The 18292-nt window shown below is 30.7% G+C and overlaps 2 protein-coding genes across 2 annotated transcripts; one reads left to right on the top strand and one right to left on the bottom strand.

The window, feature by feature from the left end:
- Positions 1-605: 605 nt before the first annotated feature.
- Positions 606-11365, top strand: HELRODRAFT_97639 (hypothetical protein; the record flags this gene model as incomplete). Its single annotated transcript, XM_009014402.1, has 22 exons — positions 606-677; positions 1338-1572; positions 1709-1795; positions 1983-2070; positions 2538-2616; positions 2982-3063; positions 3265-3350; positions 4537-4629; positions 4816-5046; positions 5446-5522; positions 5706-5835; positions 6258-6349; positions 6664-6772; positions 7182-7244; positions 7411-7488; positions 7838-7996; positions 8322-8657; positions 9067-9312; positions 9525-9683; positions 9898-10064; positions 10458-10530; positions 10615-11365. The coding sequence occupies 20 exons, from the start codon at positions 609-611 to the stop codon at positions 10054-10056; spliced, it is 2658 nt and encodes an 885-aa protein (XP_009012650.1). The 3' UTR covers positions 10057-10064; positions 10458-10530; positions 10615-11365.
- A 4122-nt stretch (positions 11366-15487) lies between these two features.
- Positions 15488-17232, bottom strand: HELRODRAFT_168558 (hypothetical protein; the record flags this gene model as incomplete). Its single annotated transcript, XM_009014401.1, has 2 exons — positions 15488-16284; positions 17193-17232. The coding sequence occupies 2 exons, from the start codon at positions 17230-17232 to the stop codon at positions 15488-15490; spliced, it is 837 nt and encodes a 278-aa protein (XP_009012649.1).
- Positions 17233-18292: the final 1060 nt, after the last annotated feature.

The following is an 18292-nucleotide window of genomic DNA, read 5'->3' as shown; positions in this document are numbered from 1 at the left end:
CTCTTATAATGTATGTGCCAATAAGACCGATACTGCTTTATACAACACTCTTCAAAGGTTGCCTACTTTGTAAAAAAAAATTATTCAGAGAAATCGACAACACGTCGACCAAAGTGCTATCAGAGAAGAAGTAAATGATACCAATAAAATTACCAGAATAAAGCATAACACATATTTTCCTATGTATTATTACTTATTGTTTTTCATACATATATAACATATAAATACCTTTTTAAGCAGTATAGAATTTTTTCCAAACAAATTCTTTATAACGGAGAAACAAATTTTTTATAACAAAATTTCTATATAGTGAATTTTTTCCTGGAACCTTCAAATTCGTTGTATGAAAAATTTCTACATAACGAAATGGAGTCCAACTGTATTATGGTAATAATATATTCGGTGCTACTGCGGTTTGAAATATACATGAAGAAAATAAAAACGCGTCTGAAAGCTAACCCCCCTGTACTTTATTCAATATTTCCGGATTTTTATCATAGTTTAGTTTGATTGCGTGTTTAAAGTCGCCTACTCGTTTGTTTTGAAAGTTGAAATCTGTGGATAAAAAAGTTATTTTAAACATGTCGAATTGGAGGAAGTCAGATTATATGGAGCAGGAAGATGAGTGGGAACGCGAAGGTTTACTCGATCCTGCTTGGGAGAAGCAACAAAAAAAAGTATTTTAGTATTTTAGTTTCTCTTGACTTGACTCTCAATGTTAAAAATTTTTAAATAAAAATATTATATGGCCATCTAGCTACTAAACTAAACTTATGCCCATTGTAATGAATAATAAAATTCATTGTTTTGAATGAATTTTAAATTGTTCTTCAGAGTTTTGATTTACTAAATTGTTCTTCAGAGTTTTGTTTTAAAATAATTTTTGCCTGACTAGTAACAATAATAAATTTCAACTTGATTAGCCATTAGCATTAGTCAGATTAGATTAGTGTGTTGAATTGCTCATATTTATTTTTATTACACTTTAATTTATATACTTATAGTTAAATTGAATCAGTTGGGATTATTTAGTTAACTTTTTAGATTTCCTTAATAAATTAAACTAACAATTATCAAGTGTTACCCTGTAACACTAACTAATTAATCACTGATGGATAACCATTGTTAGATGAATGATTTTATTTAGTATTTAGTTTGAAATAGAGAAAATAAACAGTAACAGATTTAAATGTCAATACTTTTATATTTATTTATATAATAAATTTATATAATAAATATAAATCTATCTGTGCCAATTGGGATAAGTATAAATAAGATCTACCTAGCCTTAACAATAAATGATAGTTTGTTATTGTTTTTTGAAATTTTAATTCTAGACCTTCACAGCTTGGTGTAATTCCCATTTGAGAAAAGTTGGAACCCAGATAGAAGTTATTGAAGAGGATTTCAGAGATGGGTTAAAGTTGATGCTCTTGTTAGAAGTCATTTCTGGCGAACAACTTCCTAAGCCTGATAGAGGAAAAATGCGTTTCCATAAAATTGCCAACGTGAACAAGGCTCTTGATTTCATCGAAAGTAAAGGAGTCAAACTAGTCTCAATTGGAGCTGAAGGTTATTAAGTAAAAATTAATGCAACCCACATTTATTATTGAAAATTATTTACTTTTCATTTGTATTACATTACACACTCTCTTTTATTGATAGCATAAGCCATAAATGTTGCTAATTTTCTGATTCTATTGCAAAGAAATTGTGGATGGAAATTTGAAGATGACCCTAGGTATGATATGGACAATCATTTTGAGATTTGCCATTCAAGATATTTCTGTCGAAGGTTCAATTCATCATTAATTTATTACTCTAGTTTAAATGTGAATTTCTAAATGTTTTGTTCAGGTAAATAGGACTGTAACACTGCTTAACTGATAAAAAACTAGATAAACATTGATACCTATGATGTGAATGAATTATACATATTAAAGGTGGTGGGATTCATTTAATTTGAATTTAAATCTACACAGACTTCACAGCTAAAGAAGGTTTGCTGTTATGGTGCCAAAGAAAAACTCAGCCTTATAGAAATGTAAATGTACAAAATTTTCATCTCAGGTATGTGATTCTAATGTGATTCTATCTATATTTTACTTTTCTTGCCTCCATTTTTGAAAACTTTCATTGGATCATTGATAATTATTGATGCATTCTATTAGAGAAGTATTTTATTTCATCATTTAATTTTAAATTTTCATGATTGTTTTTCAAAATTTTAAAATTGTATTTTTAAAAAGATGTAATTGTTTGAGCCATTATTGATATCATCTATTTAGATTAGTTCTTAATTCTGTAACATTTTAAAAATAAATTATTTTTTTATCTCTTTTTGGAAATGTACTTGTTTCTCAATTTATTCTCATCTACTATTTACACATTTATCATTTACACATTCATTTGATCTGGTTGGTTAAAGTTAAATTTTAAAAGAACAGATCAAGAAGTTATAATTAAATTAAACATTGTTATTATTATTATTATTATTATTAGTAGTAGTAGTAGTATAATTATTAAAATATTTTCAGCTTCAAGGATGGCCTGGCATTCTGTGCCCTCATCCACAGGCACAGACCTGATCTCCTAGATTACTCTAAACTTTCAAAAGTCAGTTGTCATAATTTTTTTTTGAAAAATATTCTAGTTGGATTTGTGATTGCGGTTTATTTTGCATCGTCGTCCGTCTTGGGTGTGGTTTAATTTTTTGAGTGAGATCAAATTTCTGCAAGTTACCTACTTATCATATGCAATGGAAATGGAAATATGCTAATGAGATGATAGCAAGGCTCGATGGCATTGATGACAAGAAACTAATTTATGTACTTTGGTGAATAATTTAGGTTAAATAATTCTATGTAATATATATTTATGGGTTTTTAATTTAGTTTAATGCTTGTCATGAGTTTATTGACTAAATAATGTTTATATTTTTATTTTTATTTAAAATGATAATAACATTTATGAATGGTTAGGAAAATGCCAGAACTAACTTGACGACAGCCTTTGATCTGGCTGAGAAACATCTGGACATACCCCGCATGTTGGATGTTGATGGTAAGTTGCGATTAATATGTTTGTTTGTTTGCTGTTCGCATGTTTTCTAAATTGCTTGTTTTGTATGTATATATGTTTGTCTGCATGTATGTTTGTTTCTATGTTTGTTTACTTGTTTTGATTGTATGTTTGCATCCATGGCGCCATCTAGTTGTTGTTTCAGTGATGATTTGTGAAAGATTATAATATAAACCTTGATAGACATGGTGAACTCAGTGAAACCAGATGAGAGATCAGTGATGGCCTATGTATCATCTTACTATCATGCATTCTCTGGAGCACAACAGGTATTGATAAGTTATCTGTATGCTTCATTCATCATCCACATTGTAGGCATCATATGCACTTTTTAATTTTTAATAGATTGCATTCAGTTATATTTTATTGTAAAGTCAGTTAGTGAGTTTAAAAAGTTTCTCAATGAATTCATTTAAGTTACATTCAAAGCTTGGAGCATACAATATAGTTTAACAAATGCAAGCCAACAATAACTGTCTGTTATATTTTAAGTCTTAACTTTAAACAGCTTTGCAGGTGTATTAACCAGTAAATGCCAGCATAATACATTTTAGAAAGTTCATATGAACAATTTTTTTTGAGATCACATTATGAGAGAAAAAAAATTAGTATTCAATATTGTTTTTCATTTGTTTCTTATAGTTTTTAAATAGTTTGCATGTGATGTAAAGCATTTTGAGTTTTGCATGCTAATAATAATTAATATTTTTTATTTCATCAAGTACCTCATTTGAAGTCTTATTTTATTTAAAGATGTCTACAATCACATAATCAAATATTTTTTACAACAAACAAACAAACAAAAGTATATGAAGTGCACAACATATGTGCATTCATTTATGTGAAAGAATTGACAACATTTCTAACTGTTTACATTAACTTTTTGTATTATTTAGAACTATTTTGTAAAATTTTCCTCTTTGATATTATATGCAGTAGTAAGCAATTGTAATTAGGTTTACAGTAAAAATCCAGGCAAGTATATAAATAGAAATGAATAAAAAATAGAGAAATAAAAGAAAACATATGAATAAATAAGGTTGGAATTGCATATCACTAGTAATGAGAAGCTGGTTAATGATTTCTAAAGTGCATTCCTTGCATAATTGTGCAGTGCAGTCATCAACATCAGCTTGCTACTTACTTATCATTTGTGAGCATTTATTTAGTTGAGTGGAAGGATTACATGATTACATCGTATGTGACGTAGTTGATGTATCAATTGAAGGGACATAGCTTTAGCTTAATTTGTCATTTTTTTTAGAAAAAATATTCAAGATATTAAAGGTGAGATGCTACATATGATTGTAAAAGTTTTATAAAGATATGCATTCTATTTTTATTACTTATTTTTGGACCCATTAAAATAAACACACTCATTCTATCATCCACACATCCCTCCATTCATTGTTATGTCTGCTTAGTTGTGCATAGCTTTAAACAAATTTGTTACAGGCTGAAACGGCAGCCAACAGAATATGCAAGGTGTTAAAGATCAACCAAGAAAATGAGAGACTCATGGAAGAATATGAAAAACTGGCTTCTGATGTTAGTTTATTCGTCCCAGTCTTTCCATTTAACATTTGTAAAGTCATTATTATAATGATTATTATGCAGTCAACATTTTCAGTGCCTGTAGTTTGATGAGATGTATACAATTTTTTTGTTCTTTTTCGAATGATTTGTTTTAGACTGAGCGATTTAAATGTATCTTCCACTCATTCTGACTGACAGCTGCTGGAGTGGATTGCCAGAACGAAACCATGGCTGGAGAACAGATCACAAATCCAATCAATCGATGCCACTCAAAAGAAATTTGAGGAGTTCAGAGAGTACAGAAGTCACCAGAAACCTCCACGTCTCGACGAGAAGAGCATGTTGGAGACCATGTACAACTCACTGCAAACTAGGTTGAGGCTCTCAAATAGACCTGCCTACCTGCCATCTGAAGGAAAACTCATTCAGGTTGTTTTTTTAGTTACTTTTGTTTTTTCATTTTTATTCAAAAATAATTGAAGGATTTATTAGCCATATATTTTCTTTACTACATACATACACACTTGTCTTTACATTTAACATTTTAATTTTTAATTTGTATTTGGACTTTCCTCCTAATGCTAAAATTGTTCTTCATTGCCATTTTGAATATTTTCTTCTTAAGTTAATGAGTAACAATAACTTATTCTCATGAACTGATGACTAGTAATTTTAAGTTGGTAACAATTACTAATTTCCGTCTAACAATTGAAACTGAAGGGGTTATTTATAGTAAAGCATAATAAGTTTTCAACAGTTAATTAGTTATACTTATGATTTTTGTGAAAATGGCATGACATGGTTAGTTGTATTCATCATTGAATGCAGAACATTGCGGTAGCGTGGAGGGAGCTTGAGGAATCAGAGAAAGGTTTTGAGGACTGGTTACTGTCTCAACTGCAGAGGTGTCCTGCTGCTTTTTTTCCTCAGCTTTTTTTTTAATGTTTATCTCTTTATGCTCTATTTTATTTATTTTTCTATTAATAATAATTAATCATAGTTTTATGATTTTAAAATGAGATTTCAAAGATGTAACTTTTCTAACCACATAATTTGCAGCTGATTAAATAGGACAAAAAACATTTTAGATTGGAGCGTATAGCTCACCTTGAAAAGAAGTTCAAGCAGAAGTATGACAAGCATGTGTCATGGGCCAACGGAAAAGAAGAGATGTTGACGAGTGATGAATACAAAAAGTGTAGACTCGATGAAGTTAAGGTTGGTTATGCGTGATGTGTTGCTATCTTGTCTCTAGCATCATCATATAATTGGACGTTTTGTTGTTTAATGTTGTTGTGCACAATTCTTTAAATTCTTTAGTTTGTTCAGTTTAATATTTAATTGCTTTGTAACCTTTGATACTTCATCCTATATTTTTGTTGTGTAGTTGTGCAATTATGTTTATACTGTTGATGTACAAGTCTCTAATTAATTCCATTGCATGTGTTGTCGTGTTGTGTTCCATTTGTGCCATGCTGTTTTAAGTGCCATTGTTGTTGTTGTCGTTACTGTTTAGTTGTTATAATATTTTTTATTTGTATTAGATATTTCTAGATTTTCTGTAACCTTGTTTCATGGGTATCATACACATGTGTTTGTACGTCTATTCAATGCTTGAAGGGTAATAAATAACATGACAGGCACTTAGGAAGAAGCATGAAGCCTTTGAAAGTGATCTGGCAGCACATCAGGACCGTATTGAACATATTAATGGCATTGCCCAAGAACTCAAGTTTGTACTAACATATCTTGTTTGCTTATTTAAACACACACACACACACACGCACGCACACACACACACACACACACTGGTACGTTCAAGCACATGTTTGTGTTTATTCATTTGTTTTCATGTATTGTTACTCAGTTTTATTTGTTTTTATTAGTGCACTTGTTATTTATTTGTTGCATGTTGTTGTGTACTACATAGTTGTTGTTAAATATTTATTTGTTTCTTGACAGTTTCTATTTTTCGTTGCAAATATTATTTATCTTCCTGTATTCAAATGAATTAAACAAACATCTCACACCTCTACTGACAAACAGTGCCTTGGGTTATTGCAATTTGAAATCGACCAATCAGAAAACTCAGCAGCTATGTGAACAGTGGGGTGTTTTGGGCGAGCTGTCCATTGCCTACAAAGCTAAGCTTGAGGTATTGTGTTTTTCATTTATTTTTCAGCACCTTCACTATGATTTTTAATTGTTTTAATTAATTCTTCATTATGAAAGTTCAAATAATTTAAAATTTTTTTTTATTTTCAAATGTTCATTCAATATGCAACATCTGCGTTAAATATTTTAGGCCTATATTTCTAACTGCTTGTGACAAAAGCTAGACAATGCATGAAATTTAATTTGATAATAATTGGTAAATAATACAGATAAATTGATGAGGATGGTTAACAATATAATTATATTTTTCAACCATTATTATTCAGTAAATGCTCAAATTAAAAACAAATTAATTGTTATCATTTTTCAGGCATGTGTGTTTTGTTTTTGATGCCTCTGAAAAATAATAAAAATAGAATTGTTAAAAAATGAAATGATTTCTTAATCAGGAATCTGAGAATGTATTGGAAAGAATTGATCAGTTACAGCTGGAATATGCTAAGAGGGCCGCTGTAAGCTTTCTTTTTGTCATATTCCCCCCTGCTGTTTCTCAATTTTGATTAAATTATTTGCATTCTTTTGGTGGGAAATATAATAGAATTACTGCTTGATGGTTTGATTGATTGATGGATTGAACAATGATTGATGGATTGACTGATTGATAAATTGCCTCATCAGCATTTGAACAGCTGGATGGATTCAACAAGAGAAGACTTGGAAGACATTTTCAATGTGCACAGCATTGAAGAGATAGAAGTTTGTTCATCCGTTCATCATTCATTCATTCGTTCGTTCATTCATAAATTCATTTATTTATACATTCATTCTACTTTCATTTTAGTAGTTTACTGTTAGGATACAAGTGTCACATCCATACAATTCATAACAGTTTTATATTTATATTAATACATAATAACTTTTTGCACAATTTACTTATCTATTTGAATTTAACTTGAATAATGCCTGCTAAGTGGGTTTAATCTGTGAGACCACATCTCACAATGTAATATCAACAACAGATCAGTTGAATTTAAATTAACGATTCCCTTGCAACCAACCAATCAACCAACTAATCAACTAACTAACCGACCGACCAATGAACTAGGCACTGCTGAATTCGCAAAAGAAGTTCAAGGAAACGCTCCCAGATGCGGAGAAGGAGTTGAAAGAGACGATCAGTTTAACTGAGGAGGTGGACAGGATTTGTGAGAAGTACAAGTTGCAGATCAACATGGAGAATCCATTCACATCTACTCAGCCAAAAGTTGGTTCCTTCCTTTTCTTAACGTTAAAATATTTTAATCTTATCTTTTATGTATTCTTTACAAATTAGAATGTACTACATCTAATTATTATTCATTTACACAGCAGCTACTTAAATGATATTCAATGACATTTACACATTGTCAGTTTTCTATCATCTGTTTGCGACAAGTTTTATTGCCCTGCTAAATTTTTTATTGCTTAGTACTGTACTAAATGATTAACAAATGGTTTAGCAAACTTGTAGCCGACAATTTTCACAACTTTAATTTAACTTAACATAATATAATGATATGATTAGCAGATACATATATTTGAACGCACAGGAACTGCGATACAAGTGGCAAGAATTTCAGAAGCTGGTGCCAGCACGAGATCAAATATTGCAGGCAGAAATGACCAGACAGCAGCGTAACGACCACCTCCGCATGCAGTTTGCTCAGCAGGCCAACACGCTCGGACCGTGGATTGAACAAAAGTTGAAATTCATATCCGACCTGGGGGTGAAGAGGGGCACTCTTGAAGATCACCAGCAATCTCTCATCAAGTTGGAACAGGAAGTTTCTGCCAACAAACCCCAAATTGAACAACTAGAGAAGTGCAATCAAGAAGTTCAAGAGGCAAGGATATTTAAGAACGAACACGCCAGATACACTATGGAGGTCTCTTTCTTTATTTCTTTGCCTCTTTATCCATTGGACACTTGTGTTATTGAATGCTTAATTATTTGTGTATCATTTTTTGTATCATGCGTGGGAACATGTGTATGTGCAGGCTTGTGATTTTTATTTTATATACATCTTTTTAAAATTATAACCCTGATTCAGTTAGTTTGTGTTTGCTTTAAATTTTGAAGTTAATATATTTAAAAATTGATCAGTGATAATTTTTAGCTAGGCAATTAAAATGCTTCTCAATTAAAACTTCAGCTTCATTCTGAAAATTTTATGACACCAGGATATGAAACTTTAATTGGTGTTATAATTGCCTCAATATACTTGTTATTTTTTCAAATTTTACCATCATAAAATACTTTATCAGAAATTTAACTTTTAAAAAAATGAACTGCAGACGATAAGAGTTAACTGGGATCAGTTAGTGACCTCCGTGTCTCGAAACATCAACGAGTTACAGAACCAGATACTCATGAGAGATTCCAGAGGCATCAGTCATGAGCTCATTGACGAATGTCGCAAGTCTTTCAATCACTTTGATCGATCCAAGAACCAATATCTCGAGCCCAAGGAGTTCAAAGCTTGTCTCGTATCTCTTGGTCGCAGCATTCGTGATGATAAACAGGCATGTCATCATTTCTTTGTTTGTTCATGGTCCGTTGTTTTGCTATCATTTCTTTGTTCGTTCGTGGTCCATTGTTTTGTTATCATTTCTTTGTTTGTTCATGGTCCGTTGTTTTGTTATCATTTCTTTGTTGATGGTCACTATTTTAAATTTGTTTATTTCGTTGATGATATCTCTTATTGTTACTCGCAATGTACATCTAATAGCGATTTTAATTGCTTCTTTTTCAGGGTGATGCAGATTTTCAGAAAATTCTCCAGAAAGTTGATCCAAATCATAATGGTTACGTGACCTTCGATGCCTTTTTGGACTTCATGACCATGGAGAATACAGATTCTGATTCACCAGACCAGATCATTGAATCTTTTAAAATTCTTTCTGGCAATCAGGTTTAATAATCTTCCTTCATCTCATCTCTAATGCTTGGAGTGCTGTTATTTGTTGCTTATTTTTTGGGTTTTGATGGTTCACGGTTGAATTTTAGGTTTACTTGATATTTCTCTTTTGTTTACCATTAAAATTTATTTCTAATTAAATGAAAATTTTTTTTATTATAAGACTAAATATTTAATTAGCTAATCCTTTATTATTTCTCCCCTGCAGCCTTACATAACACCAAAAGCACTGAGATCAGAAATGCCACCAGAGCAGGCTGAATATTGCATTCGTCGGATGACCCAGTACAAGGGACCCGATGCTCCCCCTGACGCTCTCGACTACACATCATTCTCCATGGGACTTTATGGGGAAAGTGATTTGTAGATTTATAGGTTAGTTGGCCGGTCGGTCTGTCGGTCCGTTGATTGGTTGGTTTGGTTGGTTGGTTGGCTGATTGGTTGGTTGTTAAAAATGATTGTTGACGTTTATTGTTTGACAATTATTGGTTGGTTCAATAGGTTCAATGGTTTATGAGTTGATGGTGTATCAGTTTGATTTTCTTGTTTTGAAATGTAGATTGGTCGGTTGACATTTTTGATTGGTTGAGTTTTAACCATGATAAATTTTGATTAGTTGTATTTCGTTGTTTTTGAGTTTGAATTGGGTTTTAAAAACAGCTTAAGTTTAAATGTGATGCTATTTAAATTTTATTAAATGAGGTTTAAGAATTGTTGTGTAATGAAATCACAAATTGTCCATACAATTTTATAATATTTACAATACAGATTTGTTAGAGATTTGTGATGTTATAATGTCACAAGAGAACTTGTATAAGTTGTGCGGGCAATGGATTACACATATACATCATCATTGTCTGTGTGCTTGTGTGTGTTTCTGTTTCTGTGTGTTGTGTGTGCGCGTGCGTGCGTGTGTGTGTGTGTGTCAAAGTTTTTAGTGTAGCAGATGCAGTTAATTTTCTTCGTTTTATATCATTTATTTTATTTTACTTTAATATGTAATTTTTAAACGATTCTAATTAGTTTCATGTTCTATATTAATGAAGTTTCAATAATAAGGATAATTATTATTATCATATCGTTTTTCATTCATTATCATTCAACTGATTTAATATTAATTGCTCTGCATCAATTATGTTATTATATTTTATTACGTTAACGTTTACAATCATTAGCATAGTTCAATTACCATCATTATTGCCTAATAGCGTCGGCTGAACACATTGATTTTTCTTGGATTTTTATTCATCCACATATCAGTGATCCAATCACTACATACATATATACATTCATACATTGAGTTTTTTAAATTTTGGTTAATATCTTATATACACATCATTCCGGAAGAAGAAAAATTATTTCCATAATATTCATTCGCTATTGTTTTGCATATTTTAGTATGGTTGATATATTTTCTTTGCCGTGAAAAAATTAAGTACATTTTATCTACAGATTTGATGCCATCTAATTTTGTATTGATTATTTTTTAAGGTCGTTGTAGTTTTCTACTTGTTAATAATTAGTTATGTTGCGTGCGTATGATCTGATTATTATTTGTTGTTATATTCCTATTGTTAATTTTCATCCATTCCTTCATTTGCAACTAATAACCTGGACCTTATTTGCTCATCCTGACAGCTAAGCCTATAAATTTACATATTATATTTATTTATATGCTTATCGACTACGATGGTCGACTGGAACGTGAACTTATCTGCTTATATATATATATATATATATATATATATATATATATATATATATATATATATATATATATATAAGTTACATTTTTTTATGTATGTCTGTCTTGTTAGGTGTGAGTTTGTGCGTGCGTGCGTCTGTGTGTGTGTTTGTGTTTTGGATGACTTTTCAAAACAGCCGTTCTTATATGAAATACTTTTTATTTTGATCATTTTGCAATGAAATGCGGTTTTGATTTTTATTAAAACGAACCAACACGAATGAACAAACAAGCGAACGAGCAAACCGAATAAAATATCTTTAGTTGATGGAAATTTTTTATCGAGAAAAAAAACTCAAATGATTTTTCGTTTTTCCATTTTTATTGAATTAAAATCTGTATTACACGTTAATGTTCATATTGCAATTTTACATTGAATATACTTACTGTTTTATACGTATTCCTAGCCCTTGATTCCCGAAGTCTTATTTGCTGATACCATATTTCATATTGTGTGCAACATAACAGTGATTGGCCATTGTTTTTGAGTTATTTTTCGTTCGGGTGAGATGGATTGATTGATGCAAATGCATATTTTATAATATCACAGGTTTTTTTTTCAATATGACGATGTTCGTTTAACTGTGTCTAAATTATTTGTCCTCACATTTGTGTTGTACTGTTCTGGTTAATATTAGTTCCTAATTTTTTTTTATTTATTTCATTTTATTTTTTTTTCATATATTTAAGTAAGATTTATTAAAAATCTAATGATTTAGTTTTTTGAAACTTTTCGACGGTATATACATATGCAAACACGCACAAACACACATGTGTATGTACACGTACATAAACATATACACACTCACACACACACACACATATATATATATATATATATATATATATGTGTGTGTGTGTGTGTGTGTGTGTGTGTATATATATATACACGTACATAAACATACACACACTCATCATATATATCTAATGATGACACACACACACACATATATATATACATATATATATACACATACATAAACATACGCACGCACTTCATAATATATATCTATCTATATACATACGAAAAGTCCCGTTAAACAAAGGATGCACTACAAGGAAACCTAGTAAATTATTACCAAATATATTCCGAAGTACCTTTTAACTTCACAAGATAGAACTTTATATAATGATGGATTCATTTTATAGTAGAGATGTTGAAATTGAGTGAGGGTTATAATTTGCACAGCTAACTAAGCTACTGATAATAATATCTTTTTGAAAAGTTTTCAACGAAGGAATTATTTTTATTAAAAAAAAATGAATTTTATTTTATACCATTTTGTTGTGTTCTATCCTATGCGTATGTTGTTTTTCAATGAATTCTAATTTCACACAGCATACATTTCATTTCTCGTTATTGTGGCTGTTCGTTTTAACACTGGAATAAATGATTGTAAAAAAAGCGCTGTTTGTGTTTCGTAATGAATAAATGAAAGAGTGAATGAATGAACGAGCAAATGGATGGATGAAAGAGTGAATGGATGAATGAATTCTCGCGTAATTATATGCAAAAAAGTCTTTTGTTCTTATATGTTCATGCTAGATTATTTTATTTAATGATTGGATGACTGACAGATGGTAGTAATGGTGTCCTCGTTAGTTATTTGTCCGCATTCCTGGGTACTGTCATTTTTATTCGCTGTCCGGCTCCGGAGGATCGATCAGAGGAGCTGGTTGATATGGGAAAGTTCGCGGTGTTTGTCGTGATTTTTAAATGAAAAAAATACTTAAAACGTCAAATCGTGCGCAAAAACTAAACGATTTTATTGGCAATCGATAATTAACAAACAATGTTCTAATTCAAAATTGTTACAATTGTCATTTGGAAACATCTGCGTGAATAAACTCACTTATTCAACAACCGAACGAACAGATAAAATCAAATCCTATAATAAAAAGAATTAACACTACGTAGCTGCTAATTGAGATTGTGCTTTCATTGAAAAACTGTAAAAAGATGTCTATGTATGTGCCTACGGTACACAAACAATAAAAAAGAAGGTTCGTTCTAGCTAGCTAGGTAGGCAGCAGTCTAGGTGTGTCAGCTGGCAGGTAAGGTAGCATATGGAAAGATAGGATAGGTAGGGAGATAACACCAAAGAGTTTTCATTTAACTTTATACATATAGATATATATACATATATATTTATATACTTATCATTTATTGAATGCATTTATAGATATACAAATACATGCTACAGATATATTATATTGAGTATATATATATATATATATATATATATATATATATATATATATATATATATATATATATATATATATATATATATATTGACAGATGAATACAACAAATATTTTATCTCCATACAACTAGCTACAAACACTAAAAATATAAAGCATAATTTAATCCGTGTAATTGAAAATATATTATATACTATATACATATAAATAAATAAATAAATATATATATATATAATGATATATATATATAATGATATATATATAATTTGCCGATCTATCGATTTTACATATAAAGAAGATATGCAATCACATATAAACATATAAACGAATGTTTTCTTAATTATTAAGACGAATAATATTTTTGTATATAGTGGAGATATCTCATGAACTCATCCCACCACAGGCGTCCAGCGGAACCGTTCCGGAATATTGAACCGCAAACTGCAAGACTTCATGAAGCGCTAACTGGTTTTTTACTCGCTGTACAACCAAATTCGTTACTCGGTCTGAGTTTCGACGTCTTTTTTTATTCTTTGGAAAAAATCATACTCCGAAAAAGACAAAATTCGTTACAATAATTTTTTCTGTCCATTTTGTCAAATGTGTATCTATGTATTATGGAGATCTATCTACCTTTTACAGATTTGCGAGTAATCAGCAATATTATGGATACATTGAATGTTATTCTGCTTAGCTGGTGCGTGGCCAAGCCACTGCAGATCACACACTCATCTGATGACATTCATTTTATTTGGATCGATTCCTTTCATTTGCATTTTATCAACTGGACAATTTGTTTCTCTAGCTCGATCGTGAACAGATTGTAATTTGGCGGTTGTTAGCTTCTGGCGTTCAATAAGCTGCCTTCTTGTTTGTGGTGTTTGGTAGAGATTAATGTGTACTATTATACTGTATATATGCTCCTAACTCACCCCCAAAGCATTTCAACATTTAATTCTATAATTTGACAAATAAGTGAACACTTTTGAAACGTAGGATTCATTTATGCACACATGCACCACAATTTTCCGTCAAATTAATACTTTTCAAAAGAAGTTTTTGAGAGAAACGGTTTTAAAAGTGAGAAAACATAAATGAGTTATGACAAAATTTTGTGAATTTTAAATTATAAAAAAGAAAATTTATTTTTTCCGCTAAATTTCTAATTCGTGTGCCTTTTTATAAACACTTTTTTTTACAAAATGTAATGTTACAGGCTTTATCGCGAAATAACGAATTTGACCTTTTTAGAGAAAAGTTCATTTTGATGCATGAAAATGAGTAGCTACGCATGATGTTGCATTGTATTGTAATGTGTAGTACTGTAATGTATAACACTGTAATGTATTGTAATGTTATGTTTTGTACTGTAATATATTGTACTGTAGTGTATTGTTTTGTAATGTAATGTATTGTACTGTAATGTGTTGTAATGTATTATGCTGTATGTAGTGTATTGCAGTGTACTTTAATTGCTTCCAGTTTCAACCTTTAGTTTTACAACAATACCGACACAATTTATTTAACAAGCAAACATACAACGAAATATTTAACAGTACAGTGATTGTTTGTAGATTTCATACAATGAGTTGTCTTCTACAAATATAACAATAGTATTGCCTATTCAAATTATATAGTTATTGCGTTCCATTGAGATAATATTTCTGTTCTTCATGCAAATTGAATATATCCACTGGAAATAAATCGTAGCACAGCTAACGTTGAAGAATAAATAATATAAAAAAATAATATATTAAAAATAATAAAATAATAATTCACATTTACTAACTACAATTGTGCAGTGTTTAAATAATGTACAACATTAATACTAAACAAAAATTGTTCCCATTCAAAATCCAAGCGAGAAGGCAGCATCAAAGACACCGCCGACATCAAAAGCAGCTCCTCCGTCGAATCCGCTTCCGTCAAACGTGGCGTCACATCCAGTGTCGACGTCACCAATCCCATCGTAATCGCCGTGGTGGTCCACCACGTCGCAATCGTGCTGATGATGATGATGATTGTAGTCATGGTAGCCGTTCGTGCTGAACGACGATGCGTGGGCGTTGTCGTTGAACGCGTCGGCCGACGATGCGAGGAGGAGAAAATCAGAACTGGGCAGGAAATTGAAGCTGTGCCAACCGGGACATCCCCACCCACCACCCCAACCCCATGTCCAGCCCCACACACAATCTGACATGTTGGTTACTACTGCTGAGGATGATGTTTGCTGCTGTTGTTGTTGTTGTTGGTCGACGTTTGTGGATGGTTCGTGTTGTTGTTGTTGAGAATGATGTTGATATTTTGGTTGTTGCTGTTGGTGGGGATGACTACTCCTGTAGTTGATTTCTTGAGAGGAGTGCTGCTGAAATGATTGTTGATGGAATATGCTAGAAGATGATTGTTGTTGCTGCTGCTGCTGCTGTTGTTGATATTGCTGTAATCGCTGAGAACGCTGTTGATGTTGATGCGGTTGTTCGTGTTGAGAATGATTAGTTGTCGTCGAAGTTGTGCTTTTGTTGTTGCTGGAAAGAAGTGATATGGCATTGGCGGTTGGGAGGTTGCTGACGATGTTGCAGGATTGTGGATTGGATTGCGAAGACGTCAACTGGGATTGTTTTGAAGCTTTCTTCAACTCGAGCGGCTCTGTAATCATTCAATTTTCCTTTTCAGAAACCAATTATTAATTCATTTATTTCTATACAATTTAATAAATTATTTCAATTTATTCAATTAGAATTAATTAATTTAATCTTAATTAAATGATCAAACACTTTTAACAGTATTAATTTTGCCCAATCAACAAAGCTTCAAAATAGAAATTAGATGGAAAATGTTCGGAATTGGCAATTTGAAACCCTCCAAGTATATACACATAATAAATAACTTTTCACAATAAAAAACTGAACAAATGAATGAATGAATAAATAAATAAATGAATGTATGAACAAACGGATGAATGAACAAACGAACGAATCAATCGTAACTAAAAAAAACTCTCTAGATTGAATATTATTAATGAGGCCATTACGCTACGCATACTCCTCGCTCCTAGCTTTCCATGCATTCCAACTCACTGGATATAACGACACCTAGCATGCCATGTTTGCAAACCCTTCTTATCAATTATACAATATATACTTTTTCTATTATTAAAAATTCTCATCCAAAGTTATTATTATTTCTATTATTGTTAGTTTTATTATTATCATTGTTATTTATTTTTATTTACTATTAATATTTGGCGTGATGGTTAAGACGCCGGAGCCTGCTATCTTAGTGACCGGGTTCGAACGCAAGGAAATTCCAGTCTACCCCATGCTAGATCTGACAACGTCGACTAACGCATTTTTGGTTGGCATTTTTGGGTATTTATTAAGAAAAATGTGAGAAAATAACTTTCATGTTACCATTTGTTACTACCATAGAAAATATTACAACAATTTTTACTTTTATAATTTTAATTTTATTGATAACTAATTTTATAACTACCATAATGACTCGTTAACGAAAATAACCTTTGTTTCTAAATTTATAATTAATGAAAAAAAAACCTGATGACGATCCAGGGTATGGTGGTGGTGGGCCTTTCATCATCAATTCATCATCAGTTGGGGATAGGGGAGGTAGCTGACATAATTTATTATATTATAATTATTATTACTAAAATATTTAATAATATAATTTTAACATTTTTAATAATTATTATTATGAATGTTATGAATGACAAATTATATTAATTCCTAAAGGCTTTATTTTTATATTTACAATTAGTTGTATTTTACGAATACTAGTACGAAAAAATACATAATAGTACGAAAAAATAATTATACGCTAAATAAAAAAATTAGCGAACTGACCACAGAATTAATGATCACCATCCAGTCACTGTAAAGGCATAAATATTAATAATATTATATATATATATATATATATACATACATACATATATATATATATATATATATATATATATATATAAATATTGAAATAATTTTCAAATTTAGAAAAATATGTTGAAATAAATAAATAAATTACGAAAAAGGAGTTTATTTAATAATTAATTAGTTAAAAAATGAACGAACGAATGAATGAACTAATTGATAGATGAATGAATGATTGTTAAATTAATTAATAGATCTACAAATACTACTTCTACTTTTACTACTAATATTACTACTAATACTACCACTACTACTACCACCACCACTACTACTACTACTACTACTACTACTACTACTACTACTACTACTACTACATTACTACTACTACTACTACTACTACTACTACTACCACTACAACTACTACTACTAACTACTACTACTACTACTATTACTACTACTACTAATTTACTACATTACTACTACTACTACTACTACTACTACTACTACTACCACTACCACTACTACTGCTACTTCAAAATTTTTGGACAAAACTGTTAATTGGATTTTCGCATAATGAAAGTGACCACTATAAACACATACCTCAGGAAGTGAGTAAAGCTAGAAAAGAAAGAGAGAGAGAGAGAGTGAGAAGGAGAGAGAGAAAGAAAGAGAGAAAATAAAAGAGAAAAAATAAAGAATTAGATAAAAAAGAAAAAGATAAAAGAAAAAAACAAGAAAGAAAGAGAAAATGAAGATAAAATGATAGAGAT

This window comes from Helobdella robusta (genome assembly GCF_000326865.2).
Source record: "Helobdella robusta unplaced genomic scaffold HELROscaffold_13, whole genome shotgun sequence".
Lineage (NCBI taxonomy): Eukaryota > Metazoa > Annelida > Clitellata > Rhynchobdellida > Glossiphoniidae > Helobdella > Helobdella robusta.
The sequence above is the reverse complement of the archived record's forward strand: the minus strand, read 5'-3'. Positions and strand labels throughout refer to the sequence as shown.